Source organism: Diaporthe batatas, assembly GCF_019321695.1.
Source record: "Diaporthe batatas strain CRI 302-4 chromosome Unknown Contig00007, whole genome shotgun sequence".
NCBI classification, from domain to species: Eukaryota; Fungi; Ascomycota; class Sordariomycetes; order Diaporthales; family Diaporthaceae; genus Diaporthe; species Diaporthe batatas.
In genome coordinates, this window is record NW_025408554.1 from 325312 (window position 1) to 338361 (window position 13050).

Genomic DNA, 13050 nt, shown 5'->3' on the forward strand with positions numbered 1-13050 from the left:
TAATAGGCCTTCCCTTCTTATAGTCTCTTAACCCCTTAGCCTCTTAACCTTTTATTTTTATTCCTTATTTTTATTCCTTATTTTTATTCTTTATTTTTATTCCTTATTTTTATTCCTTATTTTTATTCTTTATTTTTATTTCTTATTTTTATTTTTTATTTTTTATTTCTTAATTTTTAAATAAAAAAAAGGAAAAAAAAATTAAATTAATAAAAATTAAATTAATAAAAATAAAAATAATAAAAATAAAAGTAATAAAATTAAAATAATAAAAATAAAAATAATAAAAATAAAAATAATAAAAATAAAAGTAATAAAAATAAAAGTAATAAAAATAAAATAAAAATAATTATAATAATATAAATTTATATATTATTAAATTTTTTAAATAAAAGATTTAAAAATTATAATTTTTTAATTAAATAATCTATTAAGATAATTAATAAATTTAAATTATTTTAATAATATAAATATTAAAAGTATTATTAAAATATTAAATAATATATAATTAAGTAAAAATACTCTTTTTTAATAATATTAATATATAATAGAAGAAACTTTTTCTTTATTAGGTTTAATAAGGTATTATTTAGGGTAGATCTTTTTTTTAAAAGAGGAAAACTTTGACTCCTGAAGCTGGACTGTATATGTGCCCGGAACTCTGCTGTAGATACCATATGCACTAAGTACCTATGTAGTATCCTGATTGACAGCCTCAAGCTCATATCGAGAAAGTGGGCGTGTAGCAACTTGCGGCAAGACGATACTGGCCTTGTTCTTTGAAGGCGACTGACTGTTAAGTTCATGGAAGCCTGCCGTCTTGGCGTCAGCATTTACTGGGATTGCAGCTGATATCATTGCACAACTCATAGAAGCCTAGGCTCATTGTGGAGAAGATTGCGACCCGGGAATAATTACTGTTCGATAATGGACCCAGGCATGACCGACTGAACGCGAGTTATGCGGCAGATCGAATTGCGTGCATTCTCGAATCATCGACCTATATCCTACAAGAGTGGAACGTCTGGGTACTCTATTTTGTCACTCAGGCAGCCAATAGAACTATTGAGAAAATGAAAAGCCATCCTAGGTGAACTCATAGACGGAATACTAATGGCGAGAGAATTCAATTCAGGGGTGGGGTTAATATCAGCAAGTCGGATGGAGATCAGAGGAGCGATATGTGAAGCTATTCATGGCTTACCTAATGACTGGAATATGGGACCAAGGCAACCTATTTTGTCTTCTTGATCATTCTAGTGGCTCGTGGAATTTCCCAAGGTATCCATTCAATCATGTATAATTTAAACGCTAGGTCAACTGGTCTTGAGACGGACCCGTGGGCTGCTACGCCACAGATGCCCGACCAAAAGACCACAATTCCAGGTTGCCTCAACTCAGAATCTAGAAGCTGTAAGCTCGTACCGTCACAGGTCTTTAAAACATTGAACCCCAACTGTGTAAAGGGAGCACATGTCTCAGGGTGTATACCCTATTGATCAAGAAAGGAAACCATCTAACTTACTTAAGCCTTTACCTAGGCAGGTAGTCATGTGGAATAACTACTTGGAGCAAGAACCTTGCGAAACAAAGCTCGACACCTCGGTATTCGAGGTGCGCAGAACTAAGGGGGCAAGGCTTCACCAGATACCAGGACTTGTTTAGAGCTGCCGGCAGAGAGCCAAATCACTGTGTGGCAAGTGATACAATATAAGGTGCTCGGCTTGCGGGAGGTAGACCTGACGGAAGAATTCCAAGAGGCTGGATTAGCTGGGACGCATTGCAACATGTTGGAGGGACACCACAGCAGCTTCCCAAGGGTTGTCTAAGACACGCAGGCTGGTATGCCCGTGGTGCACGAGCATGATGTCAAAGCCTCACGTGGGCGCGCCTAGCTTCAAAGCCGGAAGTTGGGGTTGACATCAGTAAGCCGGTCGGCAGGACCTAGCACCTCAGGGGATGTCACCCTATGTGCAGTAGTTCACAGGCTCACAGCCCCTACATGGCAATCTACGAATGGCGCATCTCGCCATTTGAGACGGGTGCAACGTGCAACGAGCAATAACCGTTGTGGTGTCGAGGGTTGTTGCACGTACTTTACGGGGAAGTAGGAATCAAATCATATGCTCGCGGAAGAGAGTGGGCATCTACCCGGTCCGCATGAGTACGGAGTACCTACCACAGCTGCACAGCTGCACGGTAGCCCACCACCCATGCTGCTGCATGCATGTCCTGGGCAGCCCTGGTTGGGCATCACATGCTGCCGTCTCCTGATATGTCGCCTCAATCTTGCCTGTGGCTGACAATGTCTTTGAGACGGCTGACACTGACATCAGGACGAGCATGGCCACATCCGTCGCTGGAACTTCGAGGGCAGGAAAAATCCATGACCAGTGTGGTCGCCAGGCCTCACACCAGATCGACGTGAGTAAATCAGTTGCTCTCTGCCCAGGTGGCCATGATATGACCATCACTGTGGCATGGCCCGCTAGTGGCATATTCCGAGAGTGAGGTGACTGCCCAGGTACTGTGAACCACAATAAGTCCCGCCGAGTTCCACAAGCTTGGGCTCGAGCGAGTTCCAAGAAGCTGGTCCTTTAGATGTCCCCCGCACCACCTACTGTGTAGCCCCACTTCAAAAAGAACCCCACCGAACCTACTGTGTATCTATCTAGGCCTGCCGTTCAAGCTCGCAAGCAGGCCGGCCAGCCCACACCACCTTTACCCCCCCCAGGGGCAATCCAGCCATCGTCATTGTTATCCTTTGACATCACTTCAAAAACAACACAACAAAAACATCACACGATACGCCAAACACCGCCCACGGCACATCGCACAACAGAAAGAGCCCGCCACATTCTCTCCATCGTCATACTCTTTCCCCACAGAGCACCACAAAACAAGCATTTCAACCCCAAACGCAGCCATGGCTGAGGTCGTCGAGATCACCGATGCCGTCTCGCATTCCCCTCCTCCTCCCAACGCCAAGCGCCCAAAGGGCATCCTCAAGAACTCCTACCACGGTCGCTCGCCGCCCATCTCCCCCACCGCCGCCGCTTCAAACAGCCATGCCATCGACTCCACTGAAGACCACCCCATGAGCGAGAAAGAGGTCACCATCCAAAACACCCAGATCAACGCAGGCCACCGCCGCTCCTCCTCCGCCGCCAGGCCCGTTGGCTCGCGGCGCCAGAGCTCGCGCACCCCCTCCGTCACCGACCCCTCCGAGGAGGCCGACCCGCGCATCAAGTGGGACGAGGCGAACCTGTACCTCACCGAGCAGGAGCGCACCAGCACCATGAAGATCACGGAGCCCAAGACGCCGTACGCGAAGCACTACGACCCAGCCGAGGACCCGAGCGACGATGACGACATCAACGCCGCCCCCGGTGGCGCCGGCGCCATCAACAGCAGGAAGCGCAAGGAGGGCAGCCACCACGCCAGCGGCCGGGCCCAGAACGAGGACGACATCCCGGGCCTGTCGCTGGGTGAGCCGGAGGAGGCCGTCCCGGATGTGCCCGCCGACGAGGTCGAGCTGAAGCGGCAGCAGCACCGCAGCGGCAGCGGCAGCGCCGTGCACATCGACGGCGCCACCGGCGCGCAGGACGAGGTGGGCCTCTCGCCCGAGGAGGCCGAGAAGCACCGCCGTTTCGAGGAGATGCGGAAGAAGCACTACAAGATGACCTCGGTCGTCCACACCCTCGGCCACCCCGAGGAGATCGACACCCTCGCAGCCGAAGACGAGGATGATAGCGACGAGGAGGGAGGCGCGTCTAATGGTGCTGCTGTCCCGCCTATGCCTCCGTTGCCGTCTAATATTAACGGCCCGTCAGCGTAGACGGGGCAGGCCGATGGGGAAGCTGGAAACTGGACATCTTTTGGAATCACGGTACTGGAGATTGTCGGGTTTTCCAATACCAGAACAGCGATCCAAGGCTATCTTTCTACTGGCTTGAAGTGGACGCTACCGAAAGTGCTGTCGAACGTTTCACAGCGACACAGTCTTTACGGCTGACTTCATCTTTGTGTTGTCATGCTTGTCACAGAATGGGGCCGAGCAGTGGAGGGGAGGAAGGGAGGCACAGCGGTAACATAGCAGGACACACTGGTCAAGGGCGTTTTCGAGGAGTCATAATCACTTTTGTCGCAGCTCACTTCTTTGGTTTCCCTTTTGTCGCACATACCACGAATGTTGCAGGATCGCGCAGTTGGGACTTGGTATCAAGACATAGTCAGGTCACAAGTAATCCATGACATCTCTGACAAGAGCATGTTTCCTCCAGCGACGTTCTTGACTGCATATCGTATTGTGTTCTCTAATCTCGCTGAATTGGATTTGTCTGTAAATATTCGCTTCTCGTACCGGACCGTGACGGATGCTCTGCTCCGTTGATGGACAAGGCAGGCCACCTTGGTTCACAGCAATCCCTTCCTGGCCAGCTCGACCTTCCTAGCCGCCTCCCCAGCCTTGAACCCTCCCCTTGAAATACAGATGCGCTGCCCGTCTGCCAACTCGAACTTGTCCTCGTGGCTAGGCCATGCGCAGGGGCAGTGGTGTGGGAAGTGCACGCACGCCAGCGTGTCTGGGCAGAGGTAGTTTTCGCAGTGCGCTGCGTTGGGACAAGTGTCAGCCTTGGGGTTGCAGCATGAATTACCGGGATGGAAATGCGGGCGGCAATACCTCTGTCAACCTGTGCCCTGTACCAAGCAGAATCGGAGGGCGCGTTCTGTTGTTGTTGGTGGTGTTGGTGGTGATGTCCTTCTCCGCCACCACCGCCCTGGCCCCCGAACATCTGCTCGAAGAAGTTGAACTGCGCCGAGACTGTGCCCAGGAGGGCGAAGAGCAGCGAGAGGAGGAATTGTTGACGCATTGTGTTCTATGGAGCCAGAGTTCAAACGTCAAGGAGAGACCAAAACCGGACAAGCTCGCAAGCGCCTTTTGCTTTGATTCGAAATTCGCAAAGAAGTGACTTGTCCTCGAGTTTGAATCAGTGAAGCTACAATAAACGCCCACTCCCGGTCGAGCCCCTGGTTAGGTGGTTAGCGGCCAAGCTGTCCAAATTCACGGGCCAGCCGACCCCTGCCGCTGTCTTATCGTTATCAAATTCACGATGACTAAGCCACCCGACGTCCAGCTAGCAATTTTCTGGATGAGCGCATGGAAGGCCGTCTCGGATGGAGCTTTAATACCCCAGCACGGAGCTCGCAACAGCCCACAGCGACCCCCAGATATGATGCGGCTCGGTCAATTGCAACGGCCAATACAGGCCGTTGCTGTGGCCGGCTCTTGCAGACCGACGCTCGCCACATTCGCCCTGCCGTCGCGGCCAGCAATCCAGTCGACACCGGCGCAAGCACAAGATGCCGTCGTCGAAGGGCGGAGGTATGCCAGTGTCAAGTCGCAGGGAGCATACAGGATACCAAACAAGAAGACGATAGCCAAGAAACTGGGTGCCAAGAAGAGCGGTGGTATGTTCATGTCTGCCGTGTCTGCTGTCCATGCGACGCCGTCTCCCAACCGCGCATGGCACGCCGAGAGCCCTCAAAGGAGGGACTCGTGAAGCAATCAGCTGACATCTTCTTCTTCTCACCTTACTGTTAGACCAACATGTCATCCCCGGGAACATCATCTTCAAACAACGAGGCACAATGTGGCACCCCGGCGAGAACGCCCTCAAGGGCCGTGACCACACGATCCACGCCGCCGTCGAGGGCTACGTCAAGTACTACCGCGACCCTCAACTACACCCGACCCGCCAATATATCGGCGTCGCCTTCAACCGCGACGACACCCTCCCCTACCCGAAAGACGCACCCCGGCGGCGCAAGCTCGGCATGGTGGCCACGACCCGCAAGGTCCACGAGAAGAAGGACGCCATCTCAGCGAGCGGAATCCCAAGAAGAGTCGTGAGGCAGGCCGGAATCTATGACATCAAGGAGCTCGAGCAGCGGCTGTGGTCACGAGATAAGGCGCGCGAGCTGGAGGCGGCCAGGGAGGCGGCCAGGAAGGCGGCAGCGTCGGACCCCGCGCCTGGAGCGGAAGCAGCAGCGGCCCAGGCAGCCGCCGCCGCGGGCGAGACGGAAATGACGCCTGTCACGGGCGCGGAGAAGGGCCAGGCGGAGCCGGGGGCCGCCAAGTCCCAGAAGCGCACGCGGTCGGAGCAGAGGCGGCTGGTGCACCCCCTGACGTTCATCCAGAAGCGGTGGCTCGAGCGGCGGCGGACGCGGACGCTGCACCTGAACCCGCGCAGCTACTCCTACACCGAGACGAACGCGGCCATCGGCCGGCTGGCGTCGCGGACCATGTACACGCCCCCCTGGAAGCTGGGCGGCCGCAAGGCCCGGTTCAGGGCCCGCCGGGCCCGCCGCGAGAACGAGATCAAGAAGATCGCCGCGGACCGCGAGCTCGTCAAGGCCGAGAAGGAGAAGGAGCGTATCGCTGAGGAGGCCAAGAGGCAGCGCATGCTTGCTAAGCAGAGGGCTAAGGGCCAGGGGCGCGCGCAGAAGGAAGGGGAGAAGGGTGGTGAGGAGAAGGCCAAGAACAAGGTCGATGCATGAACTGTAGGATACTGAGCTGCGATTGTCAATACAAAAAACATTTAGAAGCTCCCTTGATTAGACGCTGAGCATCTTCAGTCCAAGTTGGTCCTAGGAATTCCCCATCTCGGGTTACACCAGTCCACCTAAGCCCTATTTACCACGGCGTCAGGAGTTGACTTACTCCTGACTGATCTCATCCAGGCGTGATCAACCTTGGCTTCAAAAGTTTCACACTACTCGGGCTCTAGGTTCTCTGTGGGGGCTTCATCGCTGACGTCTCTCCTCAAGAAGCTTGTTCGCGCCATTGACGATACAGCCAGAAGACGATCAGCTTACCGCAAGCTTATTTCCCGACTTCAGAACCTACAGCATGTCCTACAGCACAGCGAGAACATCCAGTTGAATTCAGATCAAGAGCCACAGAAACTCGCCCTACATCATGTGGCGAAACAATGTGAAGCAAGCATCGGGACATTTATATCCAAGAATGCTAGGTCCAGCCACCTGGGCAGATATGGAATGGAGGGTAAATGACAATGAGAGGCAATGGGCCCTGTGCATAGATAAAGGGACTGAGACAACATGGCGCGCAGCAAATCTCAATCTCAATTTTGCGACGATTCAGGGTTATCAGACAGGTGGCTGATTTGTCTAGGTCTTTACCGAATCTCAAGAACAGAACTCGCACAAACGTATGGACTTTGTCCGAGCAGCTTTCGGCGTGACAAAGACAGTGAGCGCAATAGGGTAGTCGAAGAGGTACCAGCAGACACTGGTCGCTCACACAGGCTTGACCGAGATCCATGCGTAATTATAGGTCTGGTATCTGGACAACAGGACAACGGACTGCTATCAGTCGTGCAAAACTTGAAGGTTTCTGTGTGAACCACAATGATATAACATATGAGTACCATGGCGGAAATCAGGAGGTCCACGAAGAGCCAAGCTCCAATCAGAGGCACCAGCTGACGACCATAGCATAATGTGGCCACTGAATATGTGACTTCTGGCACCTTAGTCAGAACTAAAGTCGTCCTATTATTACAGTTGTGGTCGAGAAACAGGCCGTCTTGGATCAAATGCTCCTTACATAACTCATGCGTCAAGACGATTGTCTAGCATAGACGTAGAAAATAGTGCGATATCTACTACCACTTCATGAGGAAGATTGGTAATACTGACACGCTCCTGACATCTGGAGTCGGGCTGTACTCATTTACTTCAAAGCCAGCCCTTACCAGCCACCTTTGCATCGCGTTACCCTGCCTCGGCGACCTGCGTCTCATTGAGAAAATCAATAATGAAATTCTATCGGGACAGCAGATTGTGCCTCAAACGATACAAATCTAATCCAGTCTCCTCGCTACGTATTGTCTCGGGCATACCGGTGTCCCAGCTCGAAACGAAGATGAGCTGGGTGCGTGGGTGGCGACGGTGAGGTAAGCCTTCAACGCTACCAAAGCCTTTTCGCGATTCTGAGCACGTCTCGAGAGCGTAGAGGTGATGAGGCCATCCTCAATGCACATTCCAGCTCCAGAATCTTTGCCGAGGAGTTGTGGCGTATACAGCATCGCCGATAATGCAGGTAGGCACGAAACGTAGGTTCGCGTGGACAAATATCCCCATAGGTAAATAGCAGGCTGTTCCGGCTGGTCGGAGTAAATGCTGAGCATTTCAAAATTCCATTAACTTCAGCATGTTGGGACCATGAAGTTACTCACCTCATTGACAGCCCTGGAAACGTGTGACGGCCAGTCTTGGTAGAGCTTCCTGATGTCCTCGGCTGAGAGAGGTCGGGACCAGCTGTCAGGCATTGATTGACTTATCCTCCGATGAAATGAAAGCCTGGACCAGTTTGTCTTGATTCAGGGCATTTTGTATCAAGCAGGCACCGTCTCCGACCACCCAGATATTCTCGCGAGCATCCTCAATATTGATTGGGCCTTCGCCCAAGCTCACTTGGGTTACTGTGTTGGGCTTAAGGGCCATACCTAGGTAACTTCCCAGATGCCGGTACCATATGGACTCCGGGGCGACACTGGAGGGTCTGGCCCATCACTGGTGGCCTTGAACATGCATCTGTGGCCCTGCTGCTCTACAACTCGTTCGATGAGATCAGTATTGCTCGGATGTCTCAGGGTACCGTGAACTGAGCCTTAGAGGTGAACTAATTGACCCAACACATGGTTTATCACTAAATCAGAGGTTATCAGATGACACAAGCTGCCATAGGTACTGGTAGAAGGGGAGCATTTCCACTTAAGTTTGTTTTCTGATCTTCTCTTAGAAACTACCATTGCCTTCTTTGAAGAGGTAGCTTGTCTTGTTTGGCAAATAGATGTTTAAGACCATGTGTGCTAGCCCACCAACCAGTATTGGCATCGATCCCATTTTCACAACACCTTAACTGGCTGAACAGGTCTACGTCCAACGGGCGCCATTTGGTGGAGTCGAGGAGCCCTTATCTCTAGGGACTTAGAAGATTGGAAATTAGTTACAGGTTTCAATAGAATGCTGTAGAGTGCATGTAAGGCTGCAATTCAGAATCGGGTGTGGCACGACTTTGGGCGCAGCTGCCCACTGAGTTAGGCACCTAGGTACTTAAGTACCCACCCAAGTAGTTGCCAGGTAAGTAATTCACCTGGGTCCCTACTAACAGGGTAGCTATCAAAACTACCTTAGCACTATATAACAGTGGAGAATTTCTTTAATTTATAAAAAGTATTTATAGTTATAATTACTCTCTTATTTATAATTACTATGTAAGAGTAAAGTATAATAACTTCTTATTAAATTTAAAAGTTTGTGTTAGCATATCTTATAGGCCAACTGAAACCGCCACGGTGCCCCCCACCGTTCAAAGCAGGAGCTAGTCCCCAGAGGGCTGTGTTTTTCTTGAAGCTGCCCTGGAAGGGCACCCTCATGCTTTGCTTCCAGCTGCAGGCCTAACGTATCTTCCCACTCTCCAGCCGTCAGCAACGTCCGCCCTGGCTCGTCAAGGATAGCCATGATGCAAGGTGAGGCTGGTGGAGATGGGGGCAGGGTCAGGCGCAACACCAGGAAACGCGACCTGGACGACGCGTCCATGTCGAAAACGGTGGACAACCTCAGCTCGAAGCGCAGGCTCACAACAGCCGGCGCCACAGGACAACACGATGATGAGACCGCGTCTAACAGTACCAAGCTCGAATCTCACAGGGCCAAGAGGAAGAGCACTTCACAGCCTCCCAAGCCCCAGCTCGATACTCTTCAGTTCTCATTACGCTCGGCTGAGCGACCAGCACTGTCTGCGCCGCGGATGCACGGGCCTGTCAACCCCCCCTTCAGCAATGACTCAGCGGCTAGGCTTTCAGGACCTCCAGGGGCTACAGGGGCCTCCTGGGGTACCACACCCAGCGGATACGGCCACCACAAGTCCAACCAACACCGCCCAACAACTCAAATTCCAACCTCGCCGACCACATCGTCGGATGCATCCTCGATCCCCGCGCGTTCGAATAGGATCTCACCTTTTGCCACACCTAAGCACGAAACTCGGGCATCACCTCACTCTTTGGCAGCGTCGGAGGAGCCCGGTCATAATGCCAAGTTCCACCAGGAACTCAAGGGCAGATCCCACAACACCCGGCGTGGCGCCACTGGCCCGCAGGTTTGGCAGTCTGAAAGACGCGACGAGGCCCTTCCAGTTTCTCGTCTTAATGGGACGAAAGAACTTCCGCATGCAATCACTTCGAGTGACGACGATTCGTATGTTGAGGAAAGGGAGGAGGCGCAGGACAGCGATGACGATGCCATCCCGACCACGCGGCAACGCACCGCCCGTCTGGGAGCTCGCGGCAGCACTATGAACTTGTCGGAGATCCGGGACGATGACTTGAATGATGAGCAAGGAGTCGAAAGGAGTCTTTTCAGAAAGACGCCATCTGGGAGGGACTACCATCAATTGCCAGGTGAGTCTCTATGCACAGTAATATACACCCAGCATGATGCTAAGATTTCTCAGACAATATCTCGAGTGCATATTCCCCAAAATTCGCCCTATTTCCATTCGCCCTATTTCCGGACGGATACAAAACAAAATCTGTATTGGGACGGAAGCCTCGTCGTTTTCCCTGTCCAGTCCGGACTTGTCCGGATCTTTGCCACACCCTCGAGAAGCTGGACAATCACTTCAAGGCAACTTCTCCTTCTGCCCCTTTTGGGAATGCAGTTACTGACTTTATCACAGTCACATCATGCAAGAAGCGAGTTCAATGACAATCTGGACAGGGATGCAACTCTAGAATACATTCGTTCAAGAGCGGGCGGCGCCTCTAATCTCGAGTCTATTGTGGTCTCGCAAAATCCCCGTCACCTCGCCAGCGATGAACAAGAGAAATGGATTCCCTATCCCCAGCTTGACAGCACGTCCTCTTCTGCCAGTGGTGATACCGAGCAAGACAGCGCCGCCACGGCCCCTTCTGAGCTTGAGCGCGCCATGGCTGAGTCCAAAGTCTGGGCTTACGTGGCTCCTTTAGTTCCAAAGTCTTGGGCCGCATCCATCACCTATGGTCTGGAGAAGAGGGCGTTCATTCAAGCTATATCCTTGCCACTGAGGAACGAGATGGATATGGAGTGGCTTGCGGGAACAAAAGGCTCCCACCAAAGGCTGTACCGGGCCCTGATGAGTGTCATATTACAGGCCGTCGGTGTTGTCGCTCATTGTAAACCATGCGATTCGAAAATTCCGGAACGGCGGCGCAACTGCAAAATCCTACCCCCAGAAGCTGCAGGTATGCTGGAGCTTCAAGAGGTTTACGGGTCACAGTGTGTGAATTGTTTTTTCTTCCAGGCGTCGAGACCTTGCGAATTCCCGGACTCGTCGACCACGACCAAGCAGACTCCAATCCCTGTCCCAGTTCCGCCGGTCCCACGGGCAATACCGGTCATTGAGCGCTCACATGATTCGCCCCCTTCCAAAAGTCTTCGGTCAGCAGTCTCTAGCCGGCAATTTGTCCCTCCCTATTCGCTATACAAGGCCCAGAAAATTGAGAAACCCATTTCAGAGAGCCCTGTCCCGATTCCATCATTCGCGATTCACGGGCCGAGCCGCCAGAGTCAGTTCCAGGATTCACCGGACGTGTCGCCGGTGAAAGCAGAGACAAAGCCTCTTCGGCGATCGAACCGTGTCGCCAAGGCAGATAGCGAGGTTCACAATAGCAGCAGTGTTGTTGAGAGCCACACCACAGATGAGTCACGATTGCGCTCAGCCGGCCCAGACGCGTCGAATGATGGATCTTCGAACGCCACCCTCACCTCTACCGGATCAAACACGGAGGCGTTTACAGAAGCTGCCTCCAATCTATCTTGCGGGGATATCTCGACCCCACGGCTGGCAAGCAGAATGTTCAGCTTGTTTGGCGACATTAGCAGACTGCCTTCTGAGGAGCAGGCCGCCTTGTGGCACCAGATGCAGCAAATGTCTGCAATGCTGCAAACTGGCGGCAGTGGAGTTTCGAAAGCCTCTGGTATACCACTGCTCCCCGGGCCCTCAGCAGCAGCTGATGAGTGGGAGATCGCGCCGGGCAAACTCGTCGTGGACGGCAGGCCCATGGCATTTTCTACATCTTTCCTCAGGCGTGAGGTAATCAGCGTGGCAGCTGCCCAACAGCTCAGCCCAAACCACAGGGTCTTGATCAAGAGCATCGCAGCTCTTCATCAGCTCCCTATTGAGCCGGAAAAGGGCTGGAAATGCACGGTTTCGGTCATCAGAGGTGTCCTGAAGATGAAGGCTGGCGACGTGGAGGCGAGGATCGGTCAGGGCGGTGCGATCTCCGTCGAGAAGAAATGTATCATCACTAATGTCCTGCATAAGGAGGCGACGATGCAGGTGTGCTGGGTGGAAGAGGTTTGATCACAGCTTCGGCAGTACACACTTGCATTATGGCGAACACTGGCCGCTCCTACTTTGGGCTGTAACGGGTGCCAGGGGCACGGCATTTTGACGAACACCTCATAGGTCTTAGCATGACCACTTCTTATTCTCAAGCTGCCATGTTGCAATAGCTGTAGAAACTAGCTTCCTGTAAAATCCAATCCTCACTGTCTGCACAGTATAAGTCAACTGTCCTGCATTTCTAATGTGGTTTAGGTTATGTGGTCTGCAATGCGAGTTCTCGTCGCTCTAAGCATGGTATCTATTGCCTGTAGTGCTCAATTTCGTCTTTTCCGGTTCTTGTCCTGTTTTATCGAGTTGTCTGTTTGCACCGGATCGAGCGACCCCGACAGTCATCCAACCCTCATTCTATGGATCTTGCCTTGAAGACCTTAGGACCTTACAGTCACGACTACATTAGAAACAGCTTCGTTACTAAACAGCAATTCTGACAATTTCTCCACAAACTTTTAGTCTAGTTCCCAAGGTGAACAGGCCTCTTCCAAAACAACCATCGCACATTGTGCCAGGCGCAGTCGCTCGTCGCGCAAGTGGGAAGCGGGACCGTCAGCGCTAAGCTGCATTGTGAGATAGCA

General features: G+C 52.1%; 5 protein-coding genes across 5 annotated transcripts; 3 read left to right on the plus strand and 2 right to left on the minus strand.

Annotated features, from left to right (window-relative positions):
• Positions 1–2527: 2527 nt before the first annotated feature.
• On the minus strand, positions 2528–5025 carry KVR01_006802 (uncharacterized protein). Its single transcript, XM_044792119.1, has 2 exons — positions 4682–5025; positions 2528–4610 (listed from the first exon to the last, which is right to left on the minus strand). The coding sequence occupies exons 1-2, from the start codon at positions 4869–4871 to the stop codon at positions 4417–4419; spliced, it is 384 nt and encodes a 127-aa protein (XP_044644233.1). The 5' UTR covers positions 4872–5025; the 3' UTR covers positions 2528–4416.
• On the plus strand, positions 2927–3838 carry KVR01_006490 (uncharacterized protein; the record flags this gene model as incomplete). Its single annotated transcript, XM_044791337.1, has 1 exon — positions 2927–3838. One exon carries the CDS (start codon positions 2927–2929, stop codon positions 3836–3838), a length of 912 nt encoding a protein of 303 aa, XP_044643921.1.
• A 156-nt stretch (positions 5026–5181) lies between the features above and the next one.
• On the plus strand, positions 5182–6606 carry KVR01_006765 (mitochondrial 54S ribosomal protein YmL2). The gene is made up of 2 exons (XM_044794575.1): positions 5182–5469; positions 5603–6606. The coding sequence occupies exons 1-2, from the start codon at positions 5232–5234 to the stop codon at positions 6556–6558; spliced, it is 1194 nt and encodes a 397-aa protein (XP_044644196.1). The 5' UTR covers positions 5182–5231; the 3' UTR covers positions 6559–6606.
• A 1185-nt stretch (positions 6607–7791) lies between these two features.
• KVR01_006785 (uncharacterized protein) lies at positions 7792–8626 on the minus strand. The gene is made up of 2 exons (XM_044788293.1): positions 8262–8626; positions 7792–8189 (listed from the first exon to the last, which is right to left on the minus strand). The coding sequence occupies exons 1-2, from the start codon at positions 8352–8354 to the stop codon at positions 7887–7889; spliced, it is 396 nt and encodes a 131-aa protein (XP_044644216.1). The 5' UTR covers positions 8355–8626; the 3' UTR covers positions 7792–7886.
• An 865-nt stretch (positions 8627–9491) lies between these two features.
• On the plus strand, positions 9492–12638 carry KVR01_006506 (uncharacterized protein). The gene is made up of 3 exons (XM_044790797.1): positions 9492–10490; positions 10544–10716; positions 10769–12638. Exons 1-3 carry the CDS (start codon positions 9548–9550, stop codon positions 12431–12433), a joined length of 2781 nt encoding a protein of 926 aa, XP_044643937.1. The 5' UTR covers positions 9492–9547; the 3' UTR covers positions 12434–12638.
• The last annotated feature ends 412 nt before the right edge of the window (positions 12639–13050 follow it).

Excerpts from the sequence above, each read along its gene's own strand:
- KVR01_006785 (XM_044788293.1), bottom strand. The coding sequence starts at position 8,354 with ATGCCTGACAGCTGGTCCCGACCTCTCTCAGCCGAGGACATCAGGAAG. Across the intron at positions 8,190-8,261 it reads TTTCCAGGGCTGTCAATGAG|CCGGAACAGCCTGCTATTTA; the intron begins GTGAGTAACTTC and ends TACTCCGACCAG.
- KVR01_006765 (XM_044794575.1), top strand. The coding sequence starts at position 5,232 with ATGATGCGGCTCGGTCAATTGCAACGGCCAATACAGGCCGTTGCTGTG. Across the intron at positions 5,470-5,602 it reads GGGTGCCAAGAAGAGCGGTG|ACCAACATGTCATCCCCGGG; the intron begins GTATGTTCATGT and ends CCTTACTGTTAG.
- KVR01_006802 (XM_044792119.1), bottom strand. The coding sequence starts at position 4,871 with ATGCGTCAACAATTCCTCCTCTCGCTGCTCTTCGCCCTCCTGGGCACA. Across the intron at positions 4,611-4,681 it reads CAGGGCACAGGTTGACAGAG|CGCACTGCGAAAACTACCTC; the intron begins GTATTGCCGCCC and ends GTCCCAACGCAG.
- KVR01_006506 (XM_044790797.1), top strand. The coding sequence starts at position 9,548 with ATGATGCAAGGTGAGGCTGGTGGAGATGGGGGCAGGGTCAGGCGCAAC. Across the intron at positions 10,491-10,543 it reads GGACTACCATCAATTGCCAG|ACAATATCTCGAGTGCATAT; the intron begins GTGAGTCTCTAT and ends AAGATTTCTCAG. Across the intron at positions 10,717-10,768 it reads AGCTGGACAATCACTTCAAG|TCACATCATGCAAGAAGCGA; the intron begins GCAACTTCTCCT and ends ACTTTATCACAG.